The 17,021-nt window shown below is 39.2% G+C and overlaps 1 protein-coding gene across 8 annotated transcripts in view; it reads left to right on the top strand.

Annotated features, from left to right (window-relative positions):
* The window catches only part of USP34 (ubiquitin specific peptidase 34), a 114,476-nt gene that overhangs the window by 28,132 nt on the left and 69,323 nt on the right, over positions 1-17,021 (top strand). For all 8 annotated transcript variants that reach the window (XM_063152795.1, XM_063152794.1, XM_063152800.1 and 5 more), the window contains exons 6-8: positions 1,855-1,922; positions 8,193-8,385; positions 11,245-11,306. In XM_063152795.1, coding sequence (XP_063008865.1) covers positions 1,855-1,922; positions 8,193-8,385; positions 11,245-11,306 — 323 coding nt within the window. The remainder of the gene's footprint in view (positions 1-1,854; positions 1,923-8,192; positions 8,386-11,244; positions 11,307-17,021) is intronic.

Raw genomic sequence — 17,021 nt, 5'->3', positions numbered from 1 at the left:
AATAATAAAAAAAAAAAACTCTGAAACTTGAGAACAGAACAGATGCAGTGAATGCTTTGTCTTAAAATCAAGTGGAAGCAAAAAGTGATGTAATTTTAATTTTTGGCACTTTACAGATGCTAGTTGATGTCATTTTATATATGTTCTTTTATGTCATTTTAACAAGTTAGTATGTAAATGTGAATCCACGTTCAAAATCACAATTTCATCTGTAACATGTGAAATGATGCTTTCATTGAATTCTGAGGCTGAAGGTTGTGTGCAATGCAAGTTTACAGGTGCATGATTTCAGTTTAGGAGTTGGAACTAATACAGAGTGAAGCTTACTGTGAACAGTGAAAGCTATAAAAACAAAATGTTAAAAATATTTCATACTCTTATTTCAGAAAGAAATGTATTTTCTTTGATATTCCATACTGTATTTTAAAAAACATTTCATACTCTTATTTCAGAAAGAAATGGATTTTCTTTGGTGTTTCATACTGTATTTGAAGCAGAGTACATGGTGTTAAAAGTCAAGTGGTGTAATCACAATAGTATCTTTGTCACCCCTGCAATTCCTTGTCAAAATGTTATTTAATTGCTGTTTCTAAAGCAAGCATCTTCAAGTGACACTTTGTATATTTGGGATGTTTGCATTTTTTCCCTTCTTGAGGCTGCCAGTTGGATCAGAAGCCTTTTCCAAGTGTGGTCTTTTTTTGCAGAGGGAAGATTTGGCTGGTTTGTCTTGCAAAGTAGGTTATATTGTTACTGTGCAGTGCTTGTTGCCTTGTTAAATGTAAGCCTGCAAATATTTTTGTCAGAACTGCCTCAAAAAGTTCCTTGGCAAGTGCTGGAAATGTTGAAAAGAGAAGTTGACTGCAGCCTAATATTTTTCTCTCCTGTCAAGAAGGCATATAAGGAATATATACATTTTCTGCATATGGAATTGAGTCCTTAGGCAGAATTTCTTGCATCAGCTGCAAAGCTGAAATTCTTTCAAGAGCAGAGGTGGGGATGCAGGGCCCTGATTGAGTGATGGGGCTGCTTTCACAAGGGCTGTGCAAAGTGCACATGATTGAATTTACATTGAATTTACGTGGGCAGGAGCAGCTGCTGCTGCTGCTTCATCTGTGCTCCAGCCCTTACCTGGCACGGAGTAACAGGTTTAACAGGCTCTGAATTCCTTTTTGAAATGCAGATGGCACTTCTGACTTTGCCTCTGGAAGCCTTTGGTCGGTGCTTTTCCTCACAGCGGTGCTAAGTAGCTGTTTCAGGTTGTTTGTTTTTTGTTTTGTTTTTTTCTCTGCATTTATTCCTGCAATCAGCTTTGCAAAGGTGGTAAAGGCAGAATGGTAAATATGAGAAATGCAAATATGGTAGTAAAAAACTCTGCCTAATCACTGCTTGTAAAACATCTTATTTTGAAGGATATGTAAGCTCTAAGAAGCAAAACAACACAAGTCAAACAGTGTTACTTGGTTTAGGAGTGGTTTGCAAGGAACTGAAAGAATGGAATAATTTTCATGTAGACTTTTAAAGAAAAAGGAAAAAAAAACCCACAAGGTTGAGTAGCAGTTTTTCCTACTGAAGAAATTACAGAAAATACAAAAATACACCTGGGCAATATGATACTATTTATACAAAGTCTGTATTTTCCAGCTGACCAGCAGGAAAGATGCAAATCCTCTTTATAAGTCAAAAAAGCATTCCTCAGGTACTAGTCTGGAAAATCAGAAAATGAAGAAGTTGAACACAAACCACCAAGAAATTATTTTTTTAAAGTGGGTTTGCATGTGCAAATGTGTACCAAGAGTATTTCAGTTCTCTTTAAATGTCATGAATGATATGTTTATTTCTGTTTTTGCATTATAGATCAGAATATGGCTACACATCCCTGCTGTCATGCAGCACATTATACCCTTTAGGACTTATGTTATCAGGTAAATCTTTATTTTAAGAATTTTTCTTGTGGGACTTTGTGACAGCTAATTTCTAATTGTGACAGCAATTTCTAATTGCAGCTGCTACTTTTAATTGTGCAGGTTGTTGCTCTGACTGTCATTTCAGCAAGGAGGGTGGAGTTAACGTTTAGAGTTACTTTGGGCAGCTCCTTGCATCTGATTTCAGTATCAGTCAGATCAGTCATGTTAAGAACATTGTGAGTGTGACATCAGCCCCATTCTCCAGCTGTACTCCAGTCTCCCTCCCTGTGATATCTTCATAAAACTCCAAATTTGCAGTGAGATGCTGGAAGTACAAGAGCAATGTGCAGTCACTGGGATTCCAGACCCTGAGTGTGAACACCGCTTCACATTCTGATGTTCTGGGTTTCCAGCTGGCAGGAGCTGAAGTGTGATCCAAAGTCTGCTTGCACTCTTATGGAGCTAAATATATCCAGTCCCAAAGATTTGCTTTATATCAAGCTGTCTATAATGGAAATAGCACTTTCAGATTGAAGTGCTTGTAAGGGTATTTAATTATATGAGCAATTTGTTTTTATTGGCTTTCTCAGGACAATAGAAACATTGCAGTGAGCTGCTGATGAAATGATCTCTGTGTGTGGATCTGCCTGGAGGTGGAGGGGTGTGGTCACAGCTAATTCCCATTCCAGTAGCCCAACTTAAAATTTTCCTGCTTTTGCATAGACCCACAGCTCCTCCAAGGCTCTGGGTTTCCTCTAACTAATGTTAGAAATGTTCTTATGCTGCTCATAGCAAAAATTGGGCTTTTACACATTATTCTGTCTTAACTATACCAGTGTAAAATAACACTCAACAAAAATAATTACATTGGCAGCAAACAGGCTCCCAGAACAATGAGACTGGGAATTGTTTCATATTTTAAAAAGGTCTGGTTTTATGTTGACTGTAAAAATTTAAGTACCGATTTGGCTGTTAGTCTGTTTTCCTATACTGTGGTTTCTACTAAAATGATCCCAGCACAGAGAAGAGTATTTTGATCTTTTATTAAAACACATCACTCTTGAGTTATAGTCCAGCCTTGTGCACTCCTTTAATGCTGATGTGCTATCTTTGAAATCTTCCAAAGGTAATTATTAATCATGAGGCAGTCAAGAGAGGGCAGGCAGAGGATTTTCAAGTGCTTGTCTCTGTACATACTCCATTAATGCTTGTTGGTGTACCTGGGAATTTGGTCAGGAGCCCTCCCTGTCTTCTTGCAATGTATGGAAATGAAAAGGAGCATTGAGGGAGCAGCAGTTAGAGTTAGGCTGATGATAAGGAACTACTGAGGGAGACAATAACACATCCTGTACCTGCTGCTAAGCCTTGCTTGTCATCCTGTAATGCTTAAAACATTTTCTATTTTATAACTATTTGGGGTCACTGGAATGTATAGAAGATTTTTTGGGTCCTCATGTGTTCCTCTTTGCCCAGTAGAAGATTTGATTTGCAGTGTGATTTGTCAGCAGCTTCTTGCCATAAATAATGCCCCTGATGTCTGTGTGTAGAATTTACAGCAGGTTAACATCAATCAGAAAGGTAGCACTGCCACAGGATACAACCTTGGAAAACCAGCTTAGAGCAGGAAGGTGATGTTCTCCCAGGTTTATTTTTCACAGCTGACTCCTGATGGGATCTGAGATTGCTCAGTGTTATGAAATCAGAGCTTTTTAGTGAAGATTTCCTTATGGAGTGGGACTGAAGCTGGGAGGCCATGTAACAGAAATGAACTCTGGTGCTGTACCTTGGTGTGGGACAGAAGTGAGCCCAGATGCCCTCAGGGAAGGATGAGTTTGCTCATGGATGCAGCTCACCCCACTTGCTGTCAAACTTACAGATCCTGCCTTAGCAGCTTGGGTCTCTGGCTCTCCATCTGCTTTTCCTTCAGGAAAAGGACAGAAAAAAGGGGACACAGTCCTGGGCACAGCAGCACAGCACCTTCTAAAGAAATCCTGCAAAGCTGCTGCTGCCCTGCAAACTAGGGATTTGGGGAGGGTTTTAGTCCACAAGGAGCTCCTGGGGCACTGATTTAGTTCCAGTTGCTGCCCCTGTAGATTCCTTGCAGGAAGTGCATTTTGCAGGGCAGACCAACAAGAGACATCACCTGACTTTTTATCAGCTGAGGTTACCCTCATGATATGGTTGTTTCTGCAAGGAGTGGATGAAGGAAACAGCAGAGTGTGTATTTACACAGAGGAGGTCACTGCTGGAGTTTCCAGACATCATGGACACAATCCTGTCATTATTGCTGCCACTAGAAAAAGATGAATAAATGTTATTTTCTGCCTGGCCAATGGAGCACAGGCATTCACATCTTGCCCCTGAAGGGCCCTGGGTTTTTAAGCAGTTTAGGAAAGAAATAAAGGATTAAATTTAAAATTACATGAAATAAAATTTACATCTTTCAGTAAGAAAAAGTGATTTTGACCTCCTTGGAAGGAAGCAATTCCTGATCCATGATGCTTTCCATAGAAAATGCAGCTGAAAGAATTCAAGTTACTCTTCTGTATTAAAAATACTCATCTTAAAATGGGGTTTATGAGAGTACCCAAGACCACTCCTTGCCACTACATGTCATAAAAACCTCTTGTAATGAGCTTTGAAGGTTTGAATCACAAAAAAAAAACATTTGCCTCCTCCAAAAATCTGGAAATTGAAAGTAAAGAGAATAAATAAATAAATCAGAAGACAATAACCAGACACTTCAGGAGAACTGACTCATTCTGCTGGATGCCCTTCTGCAGCTGTGGTCCAAAGGAGTCAGATTAAGGAAAAAAAGATGATTTCACAGCTGAGTAACTGAAGTCCTGAAGCATGAGATGTGATTGTAAGCATTACATTAGCATGGAGCTGCATGTTTAAAACTGAACTCTCTCTGTCCCCAAATACAGAAAAGTGAAATAATTTAAGTGAGTTAAAACTGATATTTAAAAAAAATTAATGTAGATACTATATGTTATTTGATTGTTTTAAGTATGCCAGGCTGGCAGGACAGGTCCTATAGTATGTGGAGTATCCTTCCTGCAGTTGTATTAAAAAGTTATGTTTTATTCTGAAAGTCTCATTTAGGCAAAAACTCCAGATTAAATAGATTACACAGTCCTGGCATATCATTCATCTCTTCCTTGAAGACTTAATGCTCATCAGACTCAAAAAGATAAAGATGTAGGAATTAAAAAAATAATGAAGGGCAGAATGGAAGCTATTATTAAGCCATTACATGAGTCAGTCACACATTCACATTTCTATACTGTCTGTACAGTTCTGATCCTTCCATCCTGCAGATAATAACAGAACTACCTTGGTGGCAATAAAAAATTTACATTGAGATGTAGAGACAGAGTCTAGGAGGGTGTTTTAGGTTTTCTTGACAGGGAAATTCATATAATTTATGAATGATATGAAGATAACAAATAGGAAATGGTAATTCACAAGTTTTTAAAACCAGGGAATGGAGAATGTGCCACCCAATTTTCAGGTTGCAGGTGGAAGAAATGAGAAGAGTTTGTTTTTCACTCAAGCATAATTGTCAAACTGACTGGCACAGGTTAATGAGAGAGCCAAAAGTAGAAATAGAAGAGATAAATGAATTCACAGTAGTAGATGGGTTCATCCATTTTTTTATACATGGGATAAATCTTTAATCTGCTTTCAGAGTGGCTATTTTGGGTTAAATAGGCATTTTCCTTGCTCCAGTGTCCTTACATGAGGCAATGCAGCAAATTTACAGGTGGTCAGTGTAGGGGAAGGTGTGAGTTAATTGTCAGTGTAGGTAAGGATCTCTTTTGTTAATAGTATTGTTCTGCCTCTAAAAACATGATGTGTTACTGATGCAGACAGGTTTGAGCCATTCCATCTTCCACAATAACAAAGGAGGTGTGGCCTCCTTGGCAAGTTTGCGTGGTTTTAATCTTTGGAGTAAAGATAGGATCATGTTTGATTTATGACCACTGTAGTGGTGCCAATAAATTTTCTAGTGCTGGCTGCTGTTACACTTCTAGAGAGAAGTTTGCCATCTTCTGCTTCTTTCTAGGTTAGAAAAGCCTGTTGTGTTACAAACTGTGTGGTAACAAGTGCTCTGTTCTCTTGCTTTAGAGCCTTGGCAAAACAGAAGATACTGTTAAAGTACTTCTGTAGCTTTGAAAATGCACCTACACCAGAGTTCCACTTGCTGTAAAGTGCAGGTTTTTAACAACACACTCTCATTATCATAATAAAAAATATGACACAAGTCTGACTCAGGTTCAAAATGTGGTTGTAATGTGAATTGTATAAATGAAAGTAGGTTTAGACTGATAATATTGCATTAAAATAAGGAATGTTCTATTTCATAAACTGTATTAATGTAGTTACTTCACCAGAGTTTGTAGTGTGAGGAGGATTTCACGTCCAAGTCCTGTTCCAGAAATGGAGTGAAGGCACCAAACACCCTTCCTCTGTGTGTGTAGGTGTGTCCATGCCCCTGCTCAGGGCATGCCAACACTCCTCTGTCCTTTGTACAGTGAGGGAGTTCATGGATGTGTTTGGACATGTCTGAGATCTTTAGAAATGCTTCACCAAACTCTTGAGACTGATTTGATGGAATTATGGACACAGAAAAGCTCTGGGAACCAGACCTGAGGAGAGTTTGCATATAAAAATGGGTCTGATATTGCTGGGAGTTTTAGAGTCATGAAGGTTGGAAAACGCCCCTGAGATGGAGCCCAGCCTTTGACCCAGCCCCGCTCACACTAAACCATGGCCCCAGGTGCCACTTCTGCCCTTTGTTTGAGCACTTCCAGGGATGGCAACTCCAAAATCCCAAACTCTGTGTCTGCTTAGGGTGTGGGAGCTTAATTATGGCCTCTGTTCTTTCACCCACTGCCACTCCCATAACAGAAATGCTCAATATTTCATGTGCTGTTGGCACAGCTGGGCAGGGATGCTGGATGTCCCTTTGTCAGAAGGGCAGGACAGACAGCATGGTGGCTGGCACACAGGTGCTGCCATCACTGTTTGCTGGTGACAAATCACTCATTTGCTGATTACAAATGATTTTTTGGTGATATAGACAGGACATTTTCTCCTCACAGTGAAACTCTCACCTGTGGGCAGGTTACAGGCAGGTCCTGGCTCTGCTTGGTGCTGCCCTTTTTTCACTGAATGTTCCCTTTCCACCCCTGCTTTGCTGCTGTTCAGAGCTCACAGCACAGGAGCAGCATTTTCCTGCCAGGACTTGATTTCCAGTGCTCCACACAAGGAGACAAATCTCACACCAAAGAGCAGGGAAGGATCTGATCGCCTGGTCCTGCTTTTGTCCCCCTGTTACTGATGTGTGATTCCTGTCTGTATCTCCAGTCTCTGGGATTATTTGCACTGAAGTCTCTTTTCTCTGTTTGACAGTGTTAAGTATCATTTAAGTGTGTTTATTTTAGGCTTCTACCCAAGAGCTGTGGAAAAGAACCATCATCTAAATAAGAGTCACAGCCTGTAATTTTGCTTTTGACAAAAAAGTGCTGATGTTTATATGATGTAAATGCAAAGGAATGGTGCATAAATCTGGTTAAGTGTAGTTTAATATCTGGTGTGTTTTTTAAAAGATTCATGCATCTATTTGGCCAGTCTCCAAGGAGAGATCCAGGCTTAGGCTGTCAAACAAATGGATTTTTAACACATTCCTGTGTAGTTAAATCTAGTTTGGATGTAGCTGAAACTTCAAAACCCTGAAAAAAAGCAGAAAAAATTAATTATGCTGACTTTGTATGCATGTACCTTTCACTGTGCCATCTTTAATGGCATCAAAATAAGCCCAGGAAATCTTGTTTCTAAACATTTTTCTGTTACACATTCAGTCAGAAGAAATTCTCAGTAGTGTTGGTCTTTTTTATGTGAACTTCACTGGCATTTCACTGCAGATTTTCTGTGTTTTGGTCTTCTGAGGTTTCACCAGGTTCTATGCATGAGTTTTTGTAAGTATTTCTTATGCTTTCCATTTGCAGAGAATATTTGTGTCGCAACTCATTGTGCAGGATTAGAAGACTGCAAGAAAAAGGGCTTAAGCAAAGTTCTTTAGCAATTGACTTACTTTAAAAAATATTACAAATATTTCTGGTTTTCCTTGGTGTTTTTCATTAATTGGTGCAAACTTTTAATAGTGGTATTTTAAGACTGAGTGATCTTGGAGAAATCCATCTTTGCTGTAATCAGGATGGCTGCAGGAATGTTGTGGTTTGAGCCATGCCCTGTTTGTGTTTGTTGTGCTTTCTGCAGGTATTTGTGTAAGCTGTCAGACCAGGAGCTGAGGCAGAGTGCAGCCAGGAACATGGCAGATTTAATGTGGAGCACAGTCAAGGAGCCCTTGGACACAGCCCTGTGCTTTGATAAAGAAAGCCTTGATCTTGCATTCAAATACTTCATGTCACCAACTCTGACCATGAGATTGGCTGGGCTGAGCCAAATAACAGTAAGGATTTTTAAAAATACCAATTATTGTTGTTTGTTAGCAACTGTTCTAAAAATACCAATTATTATTGTCTGCAGAAAATGTTTCTTGTTGCAATTTGTGATTTACAGTTTACTTGTTGCAAGTTATGATTTAAATTTATGATGTTTGGGGGGCTTTTTTAATTGTGAAAGCAGCAGGATCCCCTTACATGCAGCCTTAGGAAATTGCAGCCATGGTGGTAAGGGTGGGGTTTGCTGGAGCTGACTCCCAGTGGTGCCTGAGTTTGCACCATATGGAACTGGCTCACATTGCCTGAACAATTCACTGAACAGCACCCTTGGAACTGGGCTTTGTGACAGCTGGGTGAAATGGAGCCCCTGCCACAGCAAGATTTGGTGTTGGGAAAGGCTTTTAATCTGTGTGCAGTTTGAGCTTTGCAGCATCTTGACCCTGCTGCAATTAGCTGCTGCTTTGTATTGCACAAACCTCCTTTTCTGTTCTTGGTGCAGTTCTGCACTCATTAGCAGGAGAGGGAATTGAAGAGGTAAATACATACAGCATCAAATAGAAAACAATTAAAACTAAAAAAAAAAAAAAATCCCCATCTTTTCCCTTTCCCATGGAAATGCTCCATGTTGCACCAGGCACATTGTCTTGATTTGTCACTGCTGCCTATAACCATAGAGAGACAATCCCACAGGAGGGCAAAAATTAAGTTTTTTTTATCCATCTGAGCCTTTTCAATTTTGTGTTTTCTGAACATATTTGGCCTCCTCTCTTCTGAAGATGTGGTGTCACTGAGTACAAGTTTACTTAAACTTGATTTTGCATCTCACTGTAGCTATAGATAGAAGTACCCTCAATTTAATAAATGGCAATTTAAAGAGATCTGTAAGTACTTTTAATCAGATTATTGCTGGCTTTTACCCAAAGTAAATATTTACATACAGGTAACTTACTAGGCTGTAAAAACAGGCTGTGGACTGCATCCACCACTATAATTGATCTAAAAATCTGTTTCCACTTTTGCATAGTTCCAATTACATTCAGTTCCTATAAATCCCTTCCGTTGGTTTTATACAATTCTCCTTGTTCAGCTACCAGTGTGTGTTTTTTTGTGTATCCTTGCCAAAACAAAGTCTGAAAATAAGAATTCTTCAGCTGCTTTATTTTTTCAGGTATTTTCTAGCTCATTTAAGGGAGTATGAAGTTGTGTTAAGTAGTTATATGTTTCACCTGTTGTGATTGATGAATATTGCTGTAAAAATGAGAGTTTTTAAAGAACAGACATGTATTACCAGAAGAAAAATTTTACAGTATTTTTAGACTAAAGCAAATAGTAAAAAATAGTAAAAATTTAATATTGTAAGCTAATTTATGCTGATAAATTACCAAGTCTGTTTTTTTAATGTGAATAGTCTTTAAAACTGCTCTGAAACACTGAGACAATTTATTCTTCCTTCTCATTCGAATCATAGAAGGTTTTATTTCTGTTGTTACCTTGTTTCTCTTCCATTTCATCTCTCAGTCACCTGTAGAGGTAGTTCAGCTCCAAAATACCCTCCCTGTCCACTATTACCCCACAAACAGAATGTTATTTTCCTGTTTTGGTGCCTGCCTCTGGAGATGAGCCCAGGGACAGTTTTAGTGCTCAGCTTTGTCTGCTGAAGCCTTTCCACCTTTGTGTCCTTTCTCTGCCACATTTGTGTTGTATCAATTGAGTGTCTTTAGTGCCTTTAGTTTCTTACTATGTTTCATAGATAGTAAAAAACAAAAAAGGATTTTTTCCCTCTGGCATTCAAGGAAACAAAACTTGAAGTGAGAACTGTTAGGAGGTGAGGGAGAGCAAGGTGTTACAAACTGTCCCACGTGAGCTTTGTCTTGTGCTGAATTCTGGTTAGTTTAAGGTTAGTTTAGCAGAATTCTGCTTAGTTTAAGAGAGTTTACATGAAGTTATTGGAAATATTGTTTGTAAATCCCAGTATGAATTACAGGGTCTTTGTCAGAATTGCTGTGGAGAAGGATTTGGTATTTTGGGAGGTGTTGATCAGTGATGAGCCTGGATTTAAAAGTGGTGATAGGAACAGCTCAAGTCTATCACTCTTTCAAAATATTTCCATTTGGAGGTGAATCTTAAGAAAAATCAGTGAGCTTCCTCTGTGTTGTGTGACCCAGCTCTAATTTCTACTCCTAAATATGTGTCATTTGAAATTCTCCATTAGTAACCAATCTATTAATAATGTGTGGTCAGGCTCTTCCATCTCACCAATTTCAGTGCATGTTTACTATTTTGGTTTTCAAAACTGTTTTTCCCCCCTGAAGTTTGTTGAGATTGGACACAAATAACTCTTGAGAAGTCTTTACACACAGAGTTATTGAGAAGATTAGTGAATTCACCTGAATTACAGAGTGCATGTGCTAGACTTGTTTCAAGAGAGTAAATATTTTGACTAAGTTATGCAACGAGTTTAATTTTGACTGCAAAAATTCACATTACAGTGCCTTTATTTTTTTTTTCTTTTTAAATGAGATGCCAAGTAAGGTCTATTATGTAATTTAAAATATTTTTTTTTAATGTTGTGTACATGTAAAGAATTGGATACAGAGCCATTGATGCTGAGGGAAGAAGTGGAAAAGAAATGTAAAACTTTTAACAGACTGGTTTTTTCCTTTTAAATTTAAGAGCTTGGACATGTTTGAAAGCTTCATTTCCTATAAAAATACATGATTTTTGTTCTTTAATTTTGTCTAAATGACTTATTTAAAAACATATAAAGTCCTATAATGTCACTAATACTATTTTGAAATATAAGAAAACTGCCTCAGCAAATATTTGTATAAAACTGTAATTTTTTTTCTTCCTTTTTCTGACTATAGAATCAACTTCATACCTTCAATGATGTGTGTAATAACGAGTCATTAGTTTCAGACACAGAAACGTAAGTAGGAACCTTATTCTGAATACTTGAAGTGTTTTACATGGTTGCATTTCTTCTCTGTTGTTATGAATTGCACACATGGGGGAGCAGTGATAATCTGAGACATTTATTAGAAATATTCTAATCAGGGGGTTAATAAATGCTTTTAAATGGTAACTATAAAATATTTCTAAATGTTTCTGGATTTTTTTTCTGTATTAAAATATAGAACCAAGGTTTAGAAAAACATAGATACTGAAATAATAAATACCTATAATGGCCCATTATTTCCATGGTGATATATAAATAAGAACCAGCTAATTCATATCATTTTTGCCATTTTCTCATTTCTCTGGATTATTTATTTAACCAAGACTTGTATTTCCATCAAACTTGTTACTTTTCCACCCAGTTTGTGAGGCAATGCTCTTGTTGTTTTCCTTCAAAATCCTTACTTGTATAACTCAGGTGTGTTGAATAATTTTAGGGGAACTCACATAAATCTTCAAGAAGATTCACCTGTGGGATTCCAGCCAGGAAATGTATTTACTTCTGTAGTAACTCTAAACTTAATGGTAGAACTGTCAAGAATTTAAATTAAAAATATGTATTTTGGTAGTGTTCTTGTGAAATAACAGGCAAAATGTGTAAATTGCAGAATTTTACTCACAATATACTTGTTAAGTTTCTCTTGGGGGGTGATGTACTCTGTTGATGCTGGGAGCCACACACGCTCTCCAGTACTTTATTAATGGGAAGTCTCACAGTATTGCTTTTGTCTGGATACTTTTATTGTAAGTTGCATTTGAACACTTTCTGAAATCTGGCTGCAGTCATGACCACAATTCTGGAGATTTCATGCAAGAAGCACCTTAGATGTTTGAAGAGAAATTCCTGGGAATGTGTTGCTATTTGAAACATAAAGAACCAGAATTTAGGGCACTTTTGCTTCTGTGGAGATGTGGAAATACCTTGGGAATAAGAAATAAATAGTAAATATTACAGGAGGGGAACATGTTGGGAATGTGAGGTCAGCTGGGGTGTTTGCTACACTGAGCTCCCAGTTCCTGGTGTGTTGTTACACTGGGACTGACAAACCTCAGATTTATCCAGTTCTTCTCCTTCCCTCACGCTGAAAATCTGAGACAGAGATTGTTTTTAGGTTGTAGTAACAGTAACAAGTGATTGTGCCAGTTAAACCTAATACAAAGCTGTTTGATTTTCTGTGTCAAATGTAAAAAAGAGAAGTTAGGAAGGTGGAAAAAGAGAAGAGTGGTTAAATTTCCCTGCAGAAGAACAGATGTACTCTGCAAGAGCATCAGAGTTATTTTAAAGCTGAAGGAAATTGTCAAATTCTCCTTTGGGATATTACTTTCTTGGCAGGGGCATCTGTAAACAGGCTGTCATTTGAAAGGAATGCAGCACGAACAGAAAACTTTCTTTTCCACTTTTGTAGTGTGTGATTTCAAAAAAAATCAGCATTCCAGTTGTTCTGGTGTTTTACCTGAAAGGTTGGTTACAAACCAGTGTCAAGCATTGCTGCTTATCTTCAGCTGTCTTGTGGAATCTGATGTCTTGCAGCCAAATAATCAGGAAGGGCTGGAGCAGGAGGATGGGGAAATGTCTCACTTCTCCAGTTTGCCCAGTACAAAGCTTCCCTCTCATTACAGACTCTGCTCATGAGAAATTTTTGGCTGAAAAGGCACGTAGGGAGTTGGCAGTGACTGAATGAGCAGCAAAAGGAAAGCTTTTCATTCCTGTGTTCTTTCCTTAGTGGAGAAAGGAAGTCTTAAGAAGTTTTATTTTGTACCCTTGTAGCCTCTGCAGATTTGCCAAAAGATGTCCTGCATTATGTCTGGTCATCCCCATTTTATGTTTTGACTTTTCCAGATGCATTTGGAACTGTCAACCTTTGGGATTTCTCCTTCTGTATCTTGATAAGGTGGGTTTGTGGGAGGTACCTTAAACAAAAATCAGCTCTCAGTTAGTGCTGGCTCTTTCCTGTTCAGAATTAACAGCAGGAGTTTTTAGCAAATATTTTGCAATGGTAGCTTCCCACCTTTATCCTCAGCGCTCAGTTTTTCTGTGTAAGACAAGCTAAAGCATCTTCTGCCTTGGAGAGCACCGGATTTCACAGGTTGCACTGGGGAGCAGCACAAAGCTGACAGAGGGGTCTGGTGTGGAGCTGCAGGTGTTTGTTTGTGTGATTTTTGAGATTCCATTTCCCTGCCCTCTCAAGGGCTGAGGTTTGTGCTGAAAGAGCCCTGCGTGCTCCAGGTGTGGGCAGTGCCTCAGCCCCCCAAACTTCATCATTCCCCAGAGATGGAATTCTCATTTAGCTCTTCCTGCCTCTAAAGATAGAGCCAAATTCTTTGCAATCTGAGGTACTGAGGAGTGTGAAATCTACTGAGGCTAAAAATAACAAGCCTGAACAGAAGAGGCTCAGAGTCTTTGAATAAGTGATTCCTGCAAGTGTTTCACTGATGTCACTTAGTGAGAAATGATGATGCTTTTCAGGAAGTGAAAGATACTCTTTTTTTTGGGTGTTACTTGGAGCACAAGATGAAAAAGTGTTGGTCTTTTCTTTGGTGAGGACACTGTCAGCTTCTGGAAATACCGTGTGTAAAGAGAGAGTTTGTTTTGCTCTCCCCTGGCAGGCAGCCAAGGGTTCGGGTTTCAGGTTCCAGGTTGACACTGAGGCAACTTCCTGACTCGTTTAAAACCTTGATTACCCTCTCTTGAAAAGCTTCCTGCAGAGCAGTTCAGGTGTCCAGAACTCCTTTCACCTGTGAGCAGAAGGAACTGGATTATTTCTTCTTTCTTTCCTTATTTATTGAGATACTCAATTGCAAGTTCTGTGTTGTCTTTTCCCTTCACTGTTTTACCTTATGTTAACTCTTTCTCCATTTTTGTCTAAGCTTACTGATTTGAGTTTCTGGCAGCATTATTTAAACCCTCTACTCTCTCTACCCTATTTCAGGGATCTTTTCAGATTTTCTCTGAAAAAAAAAAGGTGAATTTTTTCCCTCAGCTCACTAATGTTTCTTTCTTGTGGCCCACACAGCAGTTAAACAAATATTCCAGATGATGTCAGAGTGGTGGTTTCAGAGGCTGCAGAGCATCAAAGAGGAAAATTTGTGCTCAGAAGCAGAAACATGTGCTTGAATGTGTGTTGGGAAGGTGCCTTCTCTATCCTCTTTGCATTTCTGATCCTAAATAGTTGAGATCAGGGTTTCACATCTGTTGTTGTGTTATAGATCCTATTTCAGTGATGTTGTCAGGAGGTGTTAGTGTTCCTCCTTTGCAAGCTGCCACTTCCAGAGCTGCATTTTTCCCTTGGAGCTTTTCTGTTCTGTGTTCAGTGACGTTGTGGATGGCTGTTGTTGTGATCCATCCAACTCTGAGCTGCTGTGGGGAATGGACTGCTTGAATAAATAAAGTTTTCATTCATGGGGGTTGCTTTGCTGTGGGATTTATTGCTGGATTTGGGTCATCATGTGAGTACAAGTATTGCAGCACATCCTTAGATTAAAATGTTTCCAGGACTTTACCCCAGTCCTTTCATGGTGAGGTGCTCTTTGACCTGCCAGGAAAATGCATCAGCTGGAGGATAAGAATGAACAAAACTTAGTGCAGTTCCAACATCAAGTTCTGTCACCAGCTGCACAGTCCCCTCTCTTCCTTGCAGTCTCATAGAATGCCTGGGAAAACTTGTGCCAGAAGTGCTTGAATTACATTTCTTGGAAGTAAAGCAGTTATTTTTGACAGACAGGAATAATCAGGGAACTCAAAAATCCTACAGAGAAATGGATTAAGTGTTATGTACATTTCCAGTGTGAGATTTTGAGACAATTAAACCAGAGTAGCTGCTACCTTTGCCTTTTTATTATCTTCTCCTCCCTCAGCCACAACACAGAGCCACAGAGAGTATCAAGTTCTTTAAATAACTTTCCCTATTGCTATCCAGTTATTAAATCCATTATAAACAGCTGCTATGTGTTACTGCCAAGGTGAATTTTCTTACTCCTAGAGTCTGTCTGATTTGGATATCTAATTTGTAAAACCATTCCTTGTGCTGCTCCTTTGATGTGAGAGGGAAAGGCACATTAATGCTTTGATCATAATGCATGATTTTCACTCTCACCATTTCCTTTAATACAAAAGAGGAACTTTTTTCAGGAAAACCTTTGCTGAAATGGAAGTGTTCAGGAAAGAAGACAGACATGCTTCATTGACACTGAAATTTGCTTTTCTGGTGAATCCTTGAATGTGATGTTGTAAATATATTCCTTAGGAAATCAGAGAACAAAACACTTTGTGGGAGTAATAACTTGATCATTTTAAGAGGTTCCGATTGCTGTGCCCTCAGCCAAATATTCTGGGAGGAGCAGTTTTCTCTGCTGGGAAGCACAAGGGCTTCATTCTGCCTTGCACAAGGATCCTCTTGTTTTTGGTCACCCTCAACAAATCCATATCAAATGCACATTTACCTTCAGAAATCTGAGATGTTGTTTTACCAGAGTTGGGCTCACCAGAAGGATAAAGAGTTTGTTACTGCTGGGAACACATCCATTAAAAAAGGCATTCCTTCAAAAGAATGATCTGTGGTTTTTCAGAGTAAACATGGTGTGAATTAGAGACAGAGAACTACCATGGTAATTTAATAAAATGTGAAGGAACTCATTCTAGAGGAGAGCTTTTGTTCTTTCCTTTGGAGTGGTTAAAATGCAGCATATGAGTGGATACAAAGCCTGATGGGTGTTGTGCCATGAGCAGAAGGGTTGGGATAAAGAGACCTCATGAGGAATGTGCCCTTTCATGCTGGCATTGCCCAGCACTGGTTATTTATCTGGGGTTCCTTCTCAGAGCTGCAGGCTGAAGCACTTAGAGGCAAGAAGGAAGGAAAGGTCTTCCTTCAGCCTTGGTTAGCCAGAAATCCAAACCCTGGCTGAGTCACTAATGTGCAAGTGCCAGAGTTTGGTTTGGGTGCTGGGGATAGTTGGGTTTGGGTTTGAGATGAGGCTCTGTGGGAAGCTCAGGACATCTTGGATTCATGGAACAGATGCAGTTTATTTTTTCAGTCCTTCTTTGAGCAGATCCTCTGTCAAACTGACTTTACAGTGTGAAACTCATTCATTGATAAGCCAGAAATGATAACTGCTGGCAAACTTTTGTACCCTGCAGTCCAGTCATTCCTTAAATGTCATGGGACATTATCTTTGAACAGTGTGGGAATATTTGATTGCCAGTGTCCTGGAATTAGAAAAGAACAGTCCAGAAATGATGTGGAGTAACAGGAGCTTTGCTCCTTGAGCTCAGCCATGAGGATCAGGCAATCCAAAACAATTGAAGTCCTGTCTGTGTGCCCCTGAGTAGTGATTCCTGTTTGGAAAAGCCACAGAGGCAATCTCTTCTTACCTAGAGAATCTTGGTTCCTTCTTGAGGATGATAAAGATTGGCAGTCCTGGATTTTAATAGTGACCATAAATGTGACATGAGCAGAAGTGGTAAAAATAACTCTTCCTCAAATCCTCCAAGGCACCCCCTCCCTCCATCCTCTGCTCCCTGTGGGACTCAGCTCTGTTATTCCAGGGCCATTTAAACCCAGAGCTGGGCTTTGAATGCCCTGATGTCCTCTAATTGCTGCTGGTGCCAAAATCAGGGTAAACAAACATTTACTTGAAGAGAAGGAATAAAAAGGAGCTCAGGCACTGCTGTGCAGACAGGGCAGTGCTT

This window comes from Melospiza melodia, chromosome 3 (assembly GCF_035770615.1).
Source record: "Melospiza melodia melodia isolate bMelMel2 chromosome 3, bMelMel2.pri, whole genome shotgun sequence".
NCBI lineage: Eukaryota > Metazoa > Chordata > Aves > Passeriformes > Passerellidae > Melospiza > Melospiza melodia.
Note: the sequence above shows the minus strand (reverse complement) of the source record. Positions and strands in the feature narration are given on the sequence as shown.